Raw genomic sequence first — 19,182 nt, forward strand, 5'->3', positions numbered from 1 at the left:
CTACCAGGCCCACCTCATTTCCAAGAACCAGGTCCAGCACTGTCTCCATTTTTGTTGAACTGAACACATAGTGCTGTAGGAAATTCTCCAGAACACAATATAGGAATAAAGGCACCCCTCTGTCCTTTATCCTACCTCTATCCCAGTCTACATTTAAGTATTCTAAATCCCCTATTACAATTACTCGATAATGGTTGCACCTCTCTGTAATTTCCCTGCAGATTTGTTCCTTTACATCCTTCCCACTAGTTGATGGTGTATAGCCTACACTGAACAATGTGATTGCACCTCTTTTGATCCTTAGCTCTAGCCAAATTGATTCTTTCCTTGAACCCTCTGGGACATCCTCTCTTTCCAGCACTGCAATGCACTGCTTGATCAATACAGCCACCTTATCGAATCCCAGCACTGGGTCACTGTCCGTGTGGAGTTTGCACATTCTCCCCGTGTCTGCGTGGGTTTCACCCCCACAACCCAAAAAGATGTGCAGGTTAGATAGATTTGCCACACTAAAAATTGCCCCTTAATTGGAAAAAAATTAATTGGGTACTCTAAATTTATTTTTTAAAAATACAGCCAGCTTATTACAGACTTTCCCCTTTATTCTTTCTTCCCTACCCCCCCCCCCCAATCCTTCTTCACTTTTTCTCTGTAATTGCTTATAAACTGTTAAATCTGTACCTTCTCCAAGTTCTGAAATGTTAACTCAGTTTCTCTGTGGTGAGATACTAGTTGACTGACTGAGTATTCCTGCATTTTCTGTTTTTATTTCTATGGATTTATTCCAGGCGTTTCTAATACCCAATCATTACCTTTCTGAGCCAATTACCATGAGGCAAACAAGAACAACTTAAGCACAATGTACCTTTTAATTTTACACCACTTTTTGCCACCTTCTTGGTGCCTCCCTACAGTGCAAAAACTGAGATTGGAAACTTAGTAGATGTGGATACTGATCCTGCATCTTGTCACTCTGTGCCACTTTGTGTTAATATTCAAATGCGCCACTCTAATTTTTTAAAAACGCACAGTCAACAAAAATAATACTGCCCCATGACTTCTTGGTTCCCCAGTGTTGCATTTAGTGGGCGTCCCAGTAATGTGCTGGGGAATCCTTCTGGGAAGTTCCCGTGTAAGGATTTAGCAGGCAGTTGCCCAGAGGTGCTAAATTCCTTTGGACAATTGAATTGGGCTGGGAACGATCCAACAGAAGCGATTTAAATCACTAACTTCGGATGGTTCTGCCAGTTAGAGTTAAAAAAAAGAGTTCGAGAAAAAAAATCACTTCTAACTCCAGAGTAATTATTTAAACACCCAAACCCACCACCCCACCTTCTCCCATTGTGACCGGTTCCAACCCACCCCCCTTTCCAGGACTAATCTCGCCCCTATTGGACTGATCCTCCCTCTCTCTGGTCCTGCGCCCCATCTCCCGGACTGACCTACCCCTCCAGTCTGCCCCCTCCTCCTCGGTCGGACACTCCCAACTTCTCCGGTTGGATATGCTCCCCCCTCCCAGTCCAAATCAACCAGACCTGACCTACCTCCGTCCTTCTGACCACCCCCCACTGTCGAGCCCGAGCTGACCCCTCCTCCAGCCCACCAGAACCCCCCCTCCCCTCCATCTCCATCGAGACTACCCAACCATCTCTCCTCCTCCTATCAGATCTGACCTGATAGCCCCCCACCCAACTTCCTCCAGCCCAACCCGACACCCTCCCCACTATTGTTTGAACCGCTTCCCTTTTAATTGTCCCATTAAACACCTCCTTTACAGCAGCTAGTGCCACAAAAAGGAGGCATTTCTAACCTCTCTGCTCCCCTGTTACTCTACGCCGATGTAGCCGGGGGTGCACTTCACTACTCCTGTCTCACCCAGCCTGTGAGGAAGATTGGGAAAGGCAGGGGCTTTGGAATCCCAGCGAAGGAAGTCCATCATGAGTGGCAATCCGCCAGAGACTGCCACTCTGAGGAAGTTACGGGCCACTATATGGTAAGAGGGCAATATATTCTTAGTAAAGTAGCATTACTGAGGTCTTTTTGCCAGGGCCCCGGGTTCGATTCCCGGCTTGGGTCACTGTCTGTGTGAAGTCTGCACGTTTGCCCCGTGTCTGCGTGGATTTCCTCCGGATACTCCAGTTTCTTCCCACAAGTCCTGAGAGACGAGCTTGTTAGGTGAATTGGACATTCTGAATTCTCCCTCAGTGTACCTGTGCAGGCGCCGTAGTGTGGCGACTAGGGGATTTTCACAGTAACTTCATTGCAGTGTTAATGCAAGCCTACTTGTGATACTAATAAAGATTCTAAGATTATTATAACCAACATATAAAGTTAATAAGCTACCACAAAGGCCTTTTAGAATTTGGTCCAACCCATTTAATTGTAACATAGCAACTGTCAATGATAGTTGATACATATGTCAAACACAATATCTGGAACAAAAGAATGTGATTGATTGAATGTCAATATGAGACTATTGTGTCATTACTATTTTAGAAATGTGCAGCGTTCTTTTTGTTGTTGCCTCAGCAGTTAAACCATACAAAGACTGTGCGCAGTAACCTTGGAGCTACTTAACACAAACCTCTACATAATTTCAAATTCTCAAATTGATAACATGATCTGATTTAGGCTCAGTGCCCTTTTATTCTTACAATTGGACTTACACTCAGGCTCAGTAACTGCTCCAGTTCCTTTCCCCATTGATGACATCAAATGCACTGTTCACAGAATCAATTGTGCATTATAACTGTAGGAACTGTGATAGTCTCGAGCGTCAGTTATGAGGTACATTAGTTTTGTTGCTAATTATGCAATCGTTTGGTTTATTACTGGTAAGATTTCATACTTCATGAATTACAAAGAACATTCTTGAGCAAACTGTAAAATAAATATACGCTCTGTCATACATATTTGACATTTCATAATTTTGAGTGTAGTAAATTAGCTGTATTACCAAAACATAATGTTTCTAACTCAATAGGGTATTCCATATCAGTGTCAGTATAGTTTTATTTTAAATGATTAGTCACAGCTAGTAAACATCGTGTTTACATTATGAGGACTGTCATATCAAGCTGTTTTAAGGATTTTTAAGTATCCCAAAATAAATACAAAGACTTGTTACTATAATGTAACCACATTATTACTGAACTAAATTTTTAAGCGCTGTCTGATGCTTACTTTTAGCAACTGAGGGGGGAATAAAAACTACTGCAAATGGTTGCTTTTTAGAAATCTTCTGAAATCCGTTGTAACCATTAACATTCCTCTAATCTTAGTAATCATCTTCTAGTTTATCTATTGAATGTAGCATAAGTATTTTTACTGGACTGCCAGGTATAATTACAGTTCCTGCTAATCAATACACAGTGAAAATGGAAAAATGTGACCTTTTGATATAGTCCGTGCTTACCTATGCTAATTATGATAATATCACTGCCAAAAGCAAATCTTTACCAAGACCCAGGGTGCTCTTGCTTTTATGCTGGTACAGCCATTCTTGCTATACTGTTAAAAGCAACTTCCTTTGAACCAATTCGACTCGAATTGTTGCAAGCTGAAAACAAGTGTGGAATTCACTTTTCACACATCTCTGTAAAGTTTGAACTTTATTCTCAAGATGTTTTGTAATTAGAAGTTAGCCCTTCAAAAAGTCCATCTCCAGTGGTTGCTGATGAAGGCTGAACATACCAGTTGCGATCTCGTATCCTAGTCAAGCCCAGCTTCTCCTGGGTCTCATGGGGTTTCATGGCATCAGGCAAGTCTTGCTTGTTTGCAAAGATCATAATAATGGCATCACGCAATTCTCGGTAATTTATGATGCGGTAGAGCTCTTGTCTGGCTTCGTCAATGCGATCTCTGTCGGCGCAGTCCACCACAAAGATCAGTCCCTGGGTGCCTGTGTAATAATGTCTCCAAAGAGGTTGGATCTTATCCTGACCACCTACATCCCAGACGTTGAAACAAACCTTCCTGTAAGTCACTGTCTCCACATTAAAGCCTACAGTCGGGATGGTACTGACAGGCTTTCGCAGTTTGAGTTTATACAATGCCGTAGTCTTCCCAGCTGCATCCAGGCCGAGCATCAGAATCCGCATTTCTTTGTTTCCAAAAATCTTCAACAGGAATTTACCCATTTTTCAAATCAATGCCAAAATAGGTTTTCAGAAATAATATTGGATGTAAACTGTGTAAACTTTAACAGTGTTAATTCTGAAGAACTGTTAATTGCTAGCCTTATCTCTATTTTAGAAAAAAAAAGCCCACAGGAGCTGACGAAAACCTGCTGCAGGGGAGGTAGCACTAAAGTGAGGTCTCTCGCTGGTCTGCCAGTTTCTTCTTGCTTGATCAGTTTAAATCAAATGCTAGCAAAAACACTTTTCCTCTTGACCCAACAGCTCAAAGTGTAAATCTCTACTTTGAAAAAGAAGTTGATTAACTTCTGAAATTCATCGGCTCACTATAACGGAGCGATTTTCAGTTTGCATGGTAAATAGCCCCAAATTAACTGTACAGATTACCAGAAAAGTGCAGAGTCAAACAGATTTGATACAGCCCCCTTCATTTTCTTCTTCTTCTGTTTAGTAGCTTAAGGCTGTACTCAGGCCTATAAACACCAGCTGCTGGAGGAGATATGCAATTACAGCAAAATCTTTATTGTGAAGCAATTGTAAGAAGTCTTACAACACCAGGTTAAAGTCCAACAGGTTTGTTTCGAATCACTACCTTTCGGAGCACAGCTCCTTCCTCAAGTGAAAGAGGTGGGTTCCAGAAACATATATATATAGACAAAGTCAATGATGCAAGACGATACTTTGAATGTGAGTCTTTGCAGGTAATTAAGTCTTTGCAGGTAATTAAGTCTTTACAGATCCAGATGGAGCAATTGGAGAGTGGGATAATCACAGGTTAAAGAGGTGTGAATTGTCTCAAGCCAGGACAGTTGGTAAGATTTTGCAAGCCCAGGCCAGATGGTGGGGGTGAATGTAATGCGACATGAATCCAAGGTCCCAGTTGAGGCCGTACCCATGTGTGCGCAACTTGGCTGTAAGTTTCTGCTTGACAGTTCTGCGTTGTCGTGCTTCCTGAAGGCTGCCTTGGAGCATGCTTACCCGACGATCAGAGGCTGAGTGCCCTTCTACTGAAGTGTTCCCCGACTGCAAGGGAACATTCCTGCCTGGCGATTGTTGTGCGATATCCGTTCATCCGTTGTCACAGCGTCTGCATGGTCTCGCCAATGTACCACACTTCGGGACATCCTTTCCTGCAGCGTATGAGGTGGACAACGTTGGCCGAGTCGCACGAGTATGTACCATGTACCTGGTGGGTGGTGTTCTCACGTGTAATGATGGTACCCATGTCGATGATCTGGCACGTCTTGCAGAGATTGCCATGGCACGGTTGTGTGGTGTCGTGGTCACTATTCTGAAGGCTGGGTAGTTTGCTGCAAACAATGGTCTGTTTGAGGTTACGCGGTTGTTTGAAGGCAAGTAGTGGGGGTGTGGGGATGACCTTGGCAAGATGTTCGTCTTCATTGATGACGTGTTGAAGGCTGCGAAGAAGATATCGTAGTTTCTCCGCTCCGGGGAAGTACTGGACGACGAAGGGTGCTCTGTCAGTTGTGTCCCATGTTTGTCTTCTGAGGAGGTCAGTGCGGTGTTTTGCTGTGGCACGTTGGAACTGTCGATCGATGAGTTGAGTGCCATATCCTGTTAGTACGAGGGCATCTTTCAGCGTCTGTAGATGTCTGTTACGCTCCTCCTCGTCTGAGCAGATCCTCTGTATATGGAGGGCTTGTCTATAGGGGATGGCTTCTTTAATGTGTTTAGGGTGAAAGCTGGAGAAGTGGAGCATCTGGAGGTTGTCCGTGGGCTTGCAGTAAAGCAAAGTGCTGAGGTGACCGTCCTTGATGGAGATGAGTGTGTCCAAGAATACAACCGATTCTGGAGAGTAGTCCATGGTGAGTCTGATGGTGGGATGGAACTTATTGATGTCATCGTGTAGTCGTTTCAGTGATTCTTCGCCGTGGGTCCAAAGGAAAAAAATGTCATTGATGTATCTGGTGTATAACGTTGGTTGATGGTCCAATGCAGTGAGGAGGTCGTGTTCAAAATTGTGCATGAAGATGTTGGCATATTGAGGTGCGAATTTGGTCTCCATGGCTGTTCCGTGTGTCTGGATGAAGAACTTGTTGTCGAAGGTGAACACGTTGTGATCCAGAATGAAGCGGATGAGTTGCAGAATTGCATCTGGAGATTGGCAGTTGTCGGTGTTCAGCACTGAGGCTGTTGCAGCAATGCCGTCGTCAGGGGGGATGCTGGTGTGGAGTGCCAAGATGTCCATTGTGACAAGGAATGTTCCTGATTCAACTGGTCCATGGGTGCTGAGTTTCTGTAAGAAGTCTGTCGTATCGCGACTGAAGCTGGGCATTCCCTGTACGAAGGGTTTCAAAATGCCCTCGATGTAGCCAGAGAGGTTTTCACACAGGGTCCCATTGCTTGATACGATAGGACGGCCTGATGTGTTGGCCTTGTGTATTTTCGGGAGGCAGTAGAGATCTCCAATGCGGGGAGTACGTGGGATGAGAGCACTCAGGGCGTCAAGCCTACAAGGGATTGGGTGGTGCCAGTTCATCAGAATTGCCAGTTAATGAAGAGTTCCATTTACCAATGGAATAATAATAATAATCTTTATTGTCACAAGTAGGCTTACATTAACACTGCAATCAAGTTACTGGAACACAGTGCAATACCTGTATCATGAACTAATGTGCAAGTACACTGGAAATAAAGAACAGTATTTTTTTACTTTTAATTTTAAACTGTACATTAAAACAAAATAAAGTATCAAATAATATGGTTTTGGATAACTTCACAATTGCTTCTGATTGGTAAAGTGACGATTCGTATTAGGGGAACATCTGAACTTCCAGTTAATAGAGTGCTTGACAACACAAAATTGACCATATTTTCTTTACTCTTCATTATGTCTAATCTGTTTAACAAAATGTAACTATCGAAATACAAATTCAATCAATAGACGTTGATACAATTTTAAAGCATTCTCAAAATCTGAACTCTGAGTTAAGATAATTCCAACAGAGATTTCTGTAGTTCGTTTTGTTTTCAAAACATATACTTTATTCGGAAGGTAAAGGTACATTACATAACAGTTCAAATTTGATATCATAAAGTGCAAAACATAGTTTATTTCAATAAGTACATGAGGTGCCTCATTAAACTTACATTTCCAGGTTATATTGATAAGGTACATTTACATTTCAGGTCAGACATTCTCTGGTGCCTAGAGATGGCATGGTGGCACAGTGGTTAGCACTTCTGCATCACACAAACGTGATCCAGTCATAATGACAGCTTGAGGGGGGGGGGAAGGTCTCCCAGGCCATTGGATATTCCCGGTGGTCGGGGACAGGGCAGGTTGGCACCTGATGTGTTAAGTGAGTTGGTTCAACGTTGACTGCAACTGGATGCAGTGAAACTAGAAACAGGCTTCCGACACAGGAGATGGTCCAACACTGTTTTATTGAACTTGCTGATTGCTGTACATAATCTGCTGTGGGTTGACACTCTATTTATCTAACTGATAACCTCCTACTGGCTTGACCAGACTAGCTCTCTACCACATGGAGATGGTGCTCACTGGCTTGTGCATTCTAACTATCTCAATAGCTGTGTCCTGTGAGAGAGGGAGAGTCTTAATGCCCTGTGGGCTTTATAGTGGTGGTGTCCTGTCTGGTGATTGGTTGTTCTGTGTCGTGTGTGTTCATTGGTTATCCTGTGTGTCAATTACTGCCTGTCTGCATCTCATTATATACATGAGTGGATATTATGACAGCACCTGGGCACTTTTACAGTGTCACCTGGGCATCCTGGCAGTACCACTCCTCAGCACCTGATGGGGTGCCAGGCTGGCAGTGCCCAGGTGAAACTGCAATGGCATTACTGGGGTGCCAGGCTGACAGTACCCAGGTGCCAGGGTGGCACTGCCAGGGCTTGGGCCTGGGGGCCCAAGAAACACTGCAGCTGCCAAGGAACACCCCACTAATCGTGCTGTTTAACGGACTTTAACTGCAGTCCGCTGATTTGCACCCAGGAGCAGGAGTAGACCTTTTGGCTCCTTAAGCATGCTTTGCCATTCAATGAGAAAATGGTACTTGTGACCACAGGGAGTGGTTGAAGTGAACAGTATTGATGCGTTTCAGGGGAAACTAGACAAGCATAAGAGGCAGACCAGGAGGCTTGAACTGAGCATAAACACCAGTGTGGTTGGGCCAATGCCATATATCCTATGCAAAGACACATTTGGTACATTGAGCAAAGTCTGTCGAGATCAGGGGAGAGTAGAAATTTCGAGAAAGATTGAGTTGTTTACCTTGGCTCAGTATCAGCATGCTTCCCTCGGAGTTAAAATGTGATACGTTTCAAGCCAAAACCTGAGCACAGAATGTTGGATGACACTCCAGTACAAAACTGATAAACTTCAGCGCAGGTGATGACAAGACAGTAACTGTGATCCTATTGGTCAGGTGAATGTAAAAAGATCTCATGGCACTGGGTGAAGAAGTGCCGAGGTCGATGTAACGACCAACAATTATCTCTTAACCAACACCACTAAAATAATTCCCATGGTTCAATGCAAGCTCCGGAAATGTAATGCTTGCCCTTTTACCTTCTCCCTTCCCATCTTCTAACACCCCAAATGCTTCTTCCAGGTAAAATAGTGATTAATTTGTACTTCTTTCAACTTAGAGGACTGTATTCACTGCTCACAGTACAGTATCGCCTACACTGGGAAACAAAATGGAAACTGGGTGACTATTTTGCAAAATATTTCCATGCAGTCTGCAGGCATGTCTCAAGTTTCCAGTCACCTGGCATTTTAATTCTCCACCCGACACTGACCTCGGCCCCTTATACTATTTCAATAAAGCTCAACATATACATTCATGCACATCACTCCATCTTTCGGTGCCGTCTAGACTCAACATCAAGTTCAACAATTTCAGATCATAACCAACATTCCTTATAAGCTGTGCAAGTGCGCAGCTGCACACAATTGGGAATGTACTGCATGGAGCCTTAGCAGCTTGTACACATCAGTTCCTTTAAGATGCCTCCCTACTGGCTATGGGTAATCGCAAATGAACTGCGCAATGCAGCAAATTGACTGAGCACAGTAAAGGGGTATTAGAAGGAACAGTAACCCATACCCTTTTTTTTGGGGGGGGGGGCAGCTGTTGATGATTCCTTTCTCATCCACACCTCGTCTAGGCACATCTTTTGTTTTTACTTGTCCCACTACCATTTTCTTTTGCTTTGGACTATCATTCCTTTGTCATTTAATCTTTCTTGCTTCCAGCCAACCACAGAAGATTCCTTTTTGTTCATTCCCTGCCTCCCCTTCCCCTCCCATTAAACCTATAACATTTCTAACTTTTACCAGATCTGACGACACGTCATTGACCTGAAACATTAACTCTGTTTCTCTCTCCACAATGCTGCCTGATCTGTTCGGAATTTCCAGATATCTCGGTGCTGTTTATAGGACTTTACTATTCACAAATTGGCTGCCATGTTTGCCTACATTGCAGCAGTGACTATATTTGAAAAGCAGCTGGAGCAGATTAGAGGGTCAGTGATAGGTGGGAGCTAGAAGAGGTTGCAACAAAGATGTGTAGGGTACAAGACAGAGGAAACGTTAATTGCAGTGTGAAGGGCTATATAAGGTTCTGATAGTGGCATAAAGGAAGGATAGCAGAATGTGTTAAATGGAGAACAAAGGTCCGTGCTCCATGAAATCAAAACTAAAGAACAAGTGACAGATGGCCCAGTGGGGGAGGAGGAGTTTTGCATTGGGGCAAAAAATGTTTTGGATAAAAGAAGGGGTCAAGATAGAGGAGAAAGGTCATCCATCTAAAGCTGTTGAACTCCATGTTGAGTCCCAAGGACTGTAATGTGCCTAATTGGAAGCTCCTCCAGGTTGCATTGGGCTTCACTGGACCATTGCAGCAGGCCAGGACGGACATTTGGGCATGAGAGCAAAACACTGAATTGAAATGGCAAGCAGCAGGAAGGTCAGGGTCATGCTTACGGAGTGAGCAAAGGTGTTCTGCAAAGCAGCCACACGGTCTGTGTTTAGTCTTCCCAGTATAGAGGAATCCACATTGGAGGCAGCGAATACAGTCAACCAAATTGAAGGAGATGCAAGTGAAGTGTTGCTTCACCTGCAAGGAATGTTTGGGCATTGAATAATGAAGAGGGAAGAGATAAAGGGGTAGGTGTTGCACCTTCTGCAATTGCAAGGGATGGTGCCATGGGAAGGAGATGAGGAGTTGGGTGTGAGGGAGGAGTGGACAAGGGTGTCATGCAGGAAGCGATCCCAGCGGAATGCTGACGGGGAGTGAGGGGAAGATGCATTTAGTGGTGGCATCAAGCTGAAGTTGGCAGAATTGGCAGAAGATGATTCTTTGAATGCGGAGACTGGTGGGGTGGAAAGTGAGGACAAGGTTGATCCTATCATGGTTGAGGGAGGGTAAGGGCAGAGGTGCAGGAAATGGATCGAAACCTGTTGAGTGACTTGCCAACAAGGGTAGGAGGAACCTCAATTAAGGAAAAAGGCAAGCATATCAGAAATGCAATTTTTGAAGCTGGTATCATCAGAACAAATGCAATGGAGGCAGAGAAACTGGGAAAATGAGATGAAGAAGGGTGTGAGGAGCTATAGTCGAGGTAGCTGTGGGAGCCAGTGGGTCAGTATGTCACCAGAAATGGAGACAGAAATCATGGAAAGGAAGGGAAGTGTCCGAGATGGACAATGTGAAGGTGAGAAAGCGGTGGAAATTGGAAGTAAAATCGATATAAATTTTTCCAGTTCTCGACGAGAGCAGGAAACAGCACCAATATAGTCATCGATGTAACATAAAATTGTTGTGTGAGTGGGGCTGAGTAGGACTGGAACAAGGAATGTTATTTATTGATAATAGTAATGGTTAGGCTGTAAAAAACGGCCATAAATTGATTTTCCATAATTAATACTCAACCATAAATTATAAATAAAAACAAATACGAGCGAATCATTATTGTTAGGTTTGTGGAATTTCCGGGTGGTTGACCAGAGATTGAGCAACTGAGAGATGAGCAGTCATTTTCCCGTAACAGCCTCCCTGAACAGGCGCCGGAATGTGGTGACTAGGGGCTTTTCACAGTAACTTCATTTGAAGCCTACTTGTGACAATAAGCGATTTTCATTTTTCATTAGGGCAGTCACAGATGAAGCAGATGTGGAGGGAAAACAGAAGCTATATCCCCAACAGAGAGGAGCGAAATCCCTCAAGTTTAAAGGATTTTGTGACTCTCCGTGATGCCTAGGTGTATTGCTGAGAAATTCATGGGATTTGCCTTGGGTCTGCCATATAATGTGCAGTTTGTGGTGTGTTCAACCACAATTTCCCTGTTAATTCATGTTTACCTCGTTAATTTTAATGTTAAAGTACATGATAGATAATGTTGACTTTTTGCTTTGCTGACTTTTGTTTGTTAAATTTATTCTAGCGGTTTAAAATCATGGTGTCTTATTAATTAACTGGGATTTTGTCTACTTTACAATAAATGTTGCTGGTCCCTAATCCGATCATAACAAAATTGGGAGTCTAATCTGGGATCGGTATTTTTTTAAAAAACTACTGGGAATCTGAAATTAAAGAAAGAAGAATCGGAATAAAGAAAGAAGAATCAGAAAATACAGGTTGACCAGGATGTGAAAGAGGGAGACTAGGATAATAGGCACATTTTTCAGGCTGTATATTAGTCAGACTTTTATTATAAAGGAAATAGTTTGAAGAAGATCCCTTATACCTAAACTAGATATATTTTGACTAAATATTTCAAATTTCTGTAGAAAGATTTAACAATGGGTTAATTGCCCAGCCTGGTTGACTGGCATCCTTCAATAATGCTCAGCTAGTTTATCAAGTGAGCTGCCCTACTACTGCTTCCTAGAGCTATTAGTTAACTCCGCATAGATCAGGGATTGAATCTAGGAGGTGGCTAATCTAGGCCAGGGAGCAGTAGAGATGGTACAATTGGTTTAGTTTCGCCGAGATTTTATTTCTTTTACTAAATACCATTGCAAACTCACTGGTTATAATGACTGTTCAAGAAATAGTTTTACTTAACTTTGCATACAATATAAAATACATTCTTTTGTCAAATAAATTTAGAGTACCCAATTAATTTTTTCCAATGAGGGGCAATTTAGAGTGGCCAATCCACCTACCCTGCACATCTTTGGGTTGTGGGGGTGAAACCCACGCAAACACGGGGAGAATGTGCAAACTCCACACGGACAGTGAACCAGAGCCGGGATCGAACCTGGGACCTCGGCTCATGAGGCAGCAATGCTAACCACTACGCCACCGTGCTGCCCTATAAAATACATTCTTTAGAATCAACTTATTGCATAAAATCCCATCCACCGTGTTAAAAATCTCAGTTTAAATTCCCAATGAATTGCTGATTCAGTGGTGAGTAAAGAAATATATTCTGGGAAATGGGAGATGGAGAATGTCCAGTGAAGGTCATAAGATCACAACATACAAGGTAGGTAATGCCATTCAGTCCATCATAATTAATTCATCCAGAACGATCTTATGCTCCACCATCCACCACTCCCTGAAGGTCAATTCCAAATGTTGATCACATTCCACCTAACTATGCACTTAAATGCTACAGTACAGCAACATCCGAGTATCCTTGCATGAATCGCAAAACATTAGCATGCAGGTACTGCAAGTAATTAGGAAGGCAAATGGAATGTTGGCGTTTTTGCAAGGGGGTTGGAGTACAAAAGTAAGTAATTCTTGCTGCAGCTTTATAGAGCATTGGTGAGACTGCGGTGAGAGCACTATACAGTTTTGGTCTCCTGATTGAAGGAAGAGTATACTTGCACTGGAAGCAGTTCAGAGAAGGTTCACTTGGCTGAATCCTGGAACGAAAGGGTTTCCCTTATGAGGAAAGGATGAACACGTTGGGCCTACATTATTAGAGTTTAGAAGAAAGATGTGATCTTATTGAAACATACAAGATCCCCTCGGGGTTTGATGAGCAGATGCTGAGAGGCTGTGTCCCCTCACGGGGGAAATCTAGAACTGGAATGCACAGTTTAAAAGTAAGGGGTTTCCTATGTAAGACTGAGATGAGGAGGAATTGCTTCCCTCAGAGGGTTATTGACTTTTGGAATTCTCTTCCACAGTGGAAGCTAGGTAACTGAAAATATTCAAGGTTGGATTAGGCTGCTTTTTTGATCTACAAGGTGGTCTAGGGCTATTGGGAGCATGGAGGAAAGTGGAATCAAGGCCACATCAGGTCAGACATGATCTTATTGAATGACAAAGCAGGCTCACTGGGTCAAATAGCCTATTCCAGCTCTCATTTGTTATGTTCAAGATATCGTTATTTGGAACCCATGTCGCCTTATCCTATTTCAACAGACTGGATGATCCTTTTCAAACTGTTACAATTATGGAATAATTCCACTTTAATTTCCACAATCAGTCTTTGTTTGGGTTTTGACATGCAACAGTACTACATGGCCTATCTGGTTTGCTGTAATCATGTGACCTCAGCCAAGGCAGCACAGTAGCATAGTGGTTAGCACAGTTTCTTCACAGCTCCAGGGATCCAGGTTCGATTCCCGGCTGGGTCACTGTCTGTGCAGAGTCTGCACGTTCTCCCCGTGTATGCGTGGGTTTCCTCAGGGTGCTCCGGTTTCCTCCCACAGTCCAAAGATGTGCGGGTTAGGTGGATTGGCCATGCTAAATTGCCCTTAGAGTCCAAAAAGGATAAGTGGGGGTTACGGGGATAGGATAGATACGTGGGCTTGAATAGGGTGCACTTTGTAAGGGCAGGTGCAGACTCGATGGGCCAAATGGCCTCCTGCACTGTAAATTCTATGATCGACACTTTGTACGCTACCATCTTACAATCAGTTGATTAGCACTGCTGCTTCACGGCGCCGAGGACTCGACTTCAATCCCGGCCCTGGGTCACTATCCGTGTGGAGTTTGCACATCTCCCCATGTCTGTGTGGGTCTCACCCCCACACCCCAAAAAGATGATCAGGGCAGGTGGATTGGCCACGCTAAATTGCCCTTAATTGGGAAAAAAATAATTGGGTACTCTAAATTTATTTAAAGAAAAGAAATCTTACAATCAGTTGAATAAAAATTTACTATGAGGAAGCACTGCAATCATTGAACTCAAAACATGGTGTTGAGATATGGAGACAAAGTAAGGTTTGGAAATTCTGCAGAGAAGACACCGCTGTCATGTGAGAGTACTTTAAGAACTGGGTGTTTATCAAATAGCTGTAGTGGATGTACCTTTAAGAAATGGGTGTTTATCAAATAGCTGCAGTGATGTCAGTGTAGGCGGAGCTGGGCTGGCTGTCTTTCACTCGTTTTTGAGCAGGCAGCTATAGTGTGTTTTAGTTTCGTTTTCAGAGCTGGATAGCTGCAGGCAAAGCAAGCAGCTGTATAATCTCTCTCTACAAGCTACAGACTACAGACTGTCTTCAGCTCATTTGAGGATTTCAAAGTAATACCGGTTTCTGTAGAGAATTTAAACCTGCTGTCTTTCTGTAAAAGGGGTCTTTATAACTTAAGGATGTTGGTAGGAAAGTTATGAAGGGTTACTTATGGGCACCATGGTGGCCCAGTTGGTTAGCCTTGTTGCCTCACAGTGCCGAGGTCCCAGATTCGATCCCGGCTCTGGGTCACAGTCCATGTGGAGTTTGCACACTCTCTCCCCGTGTTTGCATGGGTTTCGCCCCCACAACCCAAAGATGTGCAGGGTAGGTGGATTGGCCACGCTAAATTACCCCTTAATTGGAAAAAATGAATTGGGTACTCTAAATTTTTTTTTAAAAATGAAGAGTTACTTATAGAATATTGTATCTGTGGGGATTATTGGTGTTGATAGTTGTTAAGATGTTTACTGTGGTTTATAAAGTGTCAACTGGATTCATAAATAAACATGGTTTCGTTTTAAAAGTACTTTAAATCTCTGTTGCATCACACCTGTAAAGTAGGCCCTTGTGCTCCCCATAACTGAAATCTATTAAAAGTTATGGGTCAGGTGAACTCCATGATACACTTTGGGGTTCTCTAAACGCTGGCCCATAACACAGCTTGGAAAGGTACATAGAAATATTCAAATCTGCTAAAAGCTGCTGACGAGGACAAGGAAAAGCAAATGAAAACACAATGTAGACATGGCTGCAAGTAAAATACTGGGTGAGAGAACATGGAATAAACCATCCTCTCCCAGCTCCGGTAGAAATGAAAGGTGATATGTGGAAGAACTGGCAGTTTTCAAACTTGAAATGGCAAAATACGAGTTTGCAGCAGATTTAATTAACAATCCAGTACCAATAAATGTAGCCACACTTTTAACACTGCAGGGAGAGATGGCCATGAATTGTATACAACCCTGGATCTAACCAAGAAATAAAGAAAACAGATGGCAGAGACTGTGAACAAAAGTTTTGAATGCCAAGTGAACGTCACTTATGAACACTATGTATTCTACACTAACGCTCAAGAGACAAAGAACCCATTCAACGATATGTGACTGCAGTAAGGGCTTGTAGAACTATGAGTTCAGACAGCTAAAAGATGATCTATAAAAAATGTAATATTCTTAGGCATACAAATCTCAGTGAGAGAAAGTCTACTTGAAAATTAGAAACTTGTGCTCAGGAAAGTGATAGCTTTGTGTAGAAATGAGGAACTTGTAAAATATCAACTAGAGCACACGTTCAACCAAACAGACCAGGAGATACATTATGCTGAGAAATATTCCAACCAAAAGAGCAGAATAATTGTAGACAAAGGGCAGGAAACAAATACTTCATACAAATATAAAGAAGGATTGCTCAGTGTGGGGAATGCAATGTTTTAACTGCAAGATGTCGAAACATTTTGCACACAAGTGTTTGGCAAGAAAGCAAAACAAGCCTATACAGCTGGCCATTGGAGAGATATCAACAAAGAGTCGGATGATGCACTATGCACAATACAGTTCCATCAAATCGCTTCAAATACCTGCTTTTCACACCGTCCCTTTGTTGGTCTCAATTCCATAGACACTCAGTCCCCAACTGAATTTAAATAGTCACACAGCATTTCCACAGGCCAGCACAATATCCTCAAAATATTAAAATTATAACATTTTTACCACAGATCCTGGAGGAGTACAAATATTTGTTTACAGGGCTGGGATGTCTTTCAGGAGAATATCATCTAGAAGTAGATGAGCACTGCTGCCTCACAGCACCGAGGACCCGGGTTCGATCCTGGCCTTGGCTCACTGTCAGTGTGGAGTTTGTACATTCTCTCCGTGTCTGCTTGGGTCTCATCCCCACAACCCAAAGATGTGCAGGATAGGAGAATTGGCCACGTTAAATTGCCTCTTAATTGGAAAAAAAAGAATTGGGTACTCTAAATTTTTTTAAATAATTAATACAACTGCTAGAGTGAGCAGTTGAACCTGAAACTGAATATTAAAACATTGCAACTGAAGATGCCTGAAGTAAAGTACATAGGACATGTACTGGTAAAAGAGCTTCGCCCAGATCCTGACAAGTTGGGAGCTATAGCAGCGATGCAACAACTAACAAGTGCAATGAGTTCTGGGATTCATGAATTGTTTAGCAACACCGTTGCCTATTTTGCCATCAGAATATGAACCATTAGGCAAGTTCACTACCAAGAAGGTGAGCTGACTGTTATTGTTGTTTGTGAGCATTTTTATCAATACCTGTTTGGGAGAGACAAAGGAACAGAGAAGTTTGATCACCAGCCACTTCAAAGCATTTTTCTCAAACCACTACTCTCTGCTCTAAAGCATTTGCAAACGGATGTTACTTAGTTTACAGAGATATCATCTGATTGTGACATACAAGCTAGGAAAACAGGTGTACATCACAGGTATGTTGTCAAGAGCAGCACTCCCCAGGAAGAAAATTGAGGATGCTACTCCAGATTCAATGTGTTACAGCAGCTGTACATGAGCTGGAGGTCACCAACCTCGTAGAGACATTGAATCTGACAGATAAACACCTTGTTCAATTCAATTGAGCTACCCAACAAGATGCAACTCTTCAATGCTACAAGAAGTAATGATGAAAGGACACCTGTGACCTGTAGTCACAAGAGCATATTGGGCCTTTCAAGATTAATTAACAGCCCAATGTGACATCTTGCACAAAGGAAATAGTCATCATCCCTAAGGAGATGAGAAGAGATATGTTGAAGTTCATCCAGGCAAGCCACCAAGGAATTGAATCAAGTCTGAGAAATTCAAGGGAAGTACTCTACTGGCCAATCAAGAACAATTAAATTAAAGACCACATTAGCCAGTGCACTGTAAGCTAAACGAGCTAGAGAACCATTGATGCCCTATGACATCCCAGACAGACAATGGGTGAAGCTGGGAGTAGACCTCTTCACTATAGCATAAACTGACTATTTTATCACTGTAGACAACTATTATGACTACTGGGAGTTAGACCAACTGACTTCAACAATGACAGGAGAAATAGTAGAATATCAGAAAGCACTCTGTGTTTATGGTATTCCAGACATTGCAATGAGTGACAATGGTCCCCAGTTCCCATGTGAAAAATTCAGGTGATTCACAAAGGATTGGGAAATACAACACTATACCTCAACTCTGCACTATCCCCAGTCAAATGGGAAGGCTGAGGCAGCAGTGAAAATCGCCAAACAAATCATAAAGAAATTGAGCAGATTAGCACAGATGTACACTGGGCAATATTTGAATGGAGTTGAGTGACAAATGCCATGGGAATGACACTCTCCAGTCAAGAAACATCATCCAGATGAACAGCCAATGGCAATGCACAGGCAGAGCATTAAGAAGCATGCAGGGCTCCCCGTGCCTGCGTGGGTCTTGCCCCCACAACCCAAAGATGTGCAGGGTTGGTGGATTGGCCACACTAAATTGCCCTTAATTTGGAAAAAAATAATTGGGTACTCTAAATTTATTTTTTAAATAAATAAAAGCCCGCCGGGTTTAAAGACTAGTATGTAATGCAGGTATTGAGACATTAGTAGAATAAACAAACAGTCGTTAACGTATGCGAATAAAGGGTTTTTAGTGGGTAACTTGGGAAATCACAGTTACACATGGTCATGAATGCAAATTTGTCTTTTGCTCATTAGGAAAAGAGGGATGTTTGTGTCTTTCGTTCATTATGAAGAGTGTTTGGGTTTTGAAATTCAACAGTACTACATGTCCAATCTGGCTTGTTGTACTCGTGACCTTGGCGATGAGGGAAACTCTAAGCTGCCATACTACATTCAGTTTAATATAGACCTACTTTGAGAAAGTACTGTTGTCTTTGAAGATGGAACCATATTCTGCTGGACAAATCTTGACTTCTGTAGATTTTTGTTGAACTGAAAAAAGGACATTAGATTAGGTAATTATCCTAAACTTTAGACTGTTGTAATAAGAAAGGAGGAATAGAAGACTTGTACTTAGATAACCACTGGACATCAAAGTGTTTTGCAGGCAATGAAGTGGCAATTTAGCATGGCCAAACCACCTACCCTGCACATCTTTGGGTTGTGGGGGTGAGACCGAGGCAGATGGAGAGAATGGGAAGTTTAGGGAGCCTTGGAGAACGAGGGATATTATGAACCTCATCAAAAAGAAAAAGGAGGCTTTTGTATGGTCTAGAAGGATGGGGATAGTTGAAACCCTTGAGGATTATAAAGAAAGTAGGAAGATACTTAAGAGGGAAATTAGGAGGGATCATGAAAAGTCCTTGGTAAGTAGGATTAAGGTGAATCCCAATGCTTTTTATTTAAAAAAATATATATATATTCAAAGTTTTCAACAAACCCCCCAACAAGAAAAGAGAAACAAAAACACAACAATCAGAAATTATACATTGGATTTCCCCCATATACAATAACCCCCCCATATAACATTTAAAAGCACAAGTAGGGAAAAACCCCACCTTCACCCAAACCCCCCCCCCCCCCCGCCCCTGGGCTGCTGCTGACCTCCTCCTAACGCTCCGCGAGATAGTCTAGGAACGGTTGCCATCGCCTGGAGAACCCTTGCACAGACC

General features: G+C 42.7%; 2 protein-coding genes across 2 annotated transcripts in view; both read right to left on the reverse strand.

Annotated features, from left to right (window-relative positions):
• Positions 1–19,182, reverse strand: part of gemin6 (gem (nuclear organelle) associated protein 6) — a 76,409-nt gene that overhangs the window by 30,985 nt on the left and 26,242 nt on the right. The gene's annotated exons all lie outside the window — the stretch shown is intronic.
• On the reverse strand, positions 2,308–4,184 carry LOC140409168 (ADP-ribosylation factor 6-like). Its single transcript, XM_072497815.1, has one exon. It carries the CDS (start codon positions 4,137–4,139, stop codon positions 3,618–3,620), a length of 522 nt encoding a protein of 173 aa, XP_072353916.1. The 5' UTR covers positions 4,140–4,184; the 3' UTR covers positions 2,308–3,617.

This window comes from Scyliorhinus torazame, chromosome 1, assembly GCF_047496885.1.
Source record: "Scyliorhinus torazame isolate Kashiwa2021f chromosome 1, sScyTor2.1, whole genome shotgun sequence".
Taxonomy (NCBI): domain Eukaryota; kingdom Metazoa; phylum Chordata; class Chondrichthyes; order Carcharhiniformes; family Scyliorhinidae; genus Scyliorhinus; species Scyliorhinus torazame.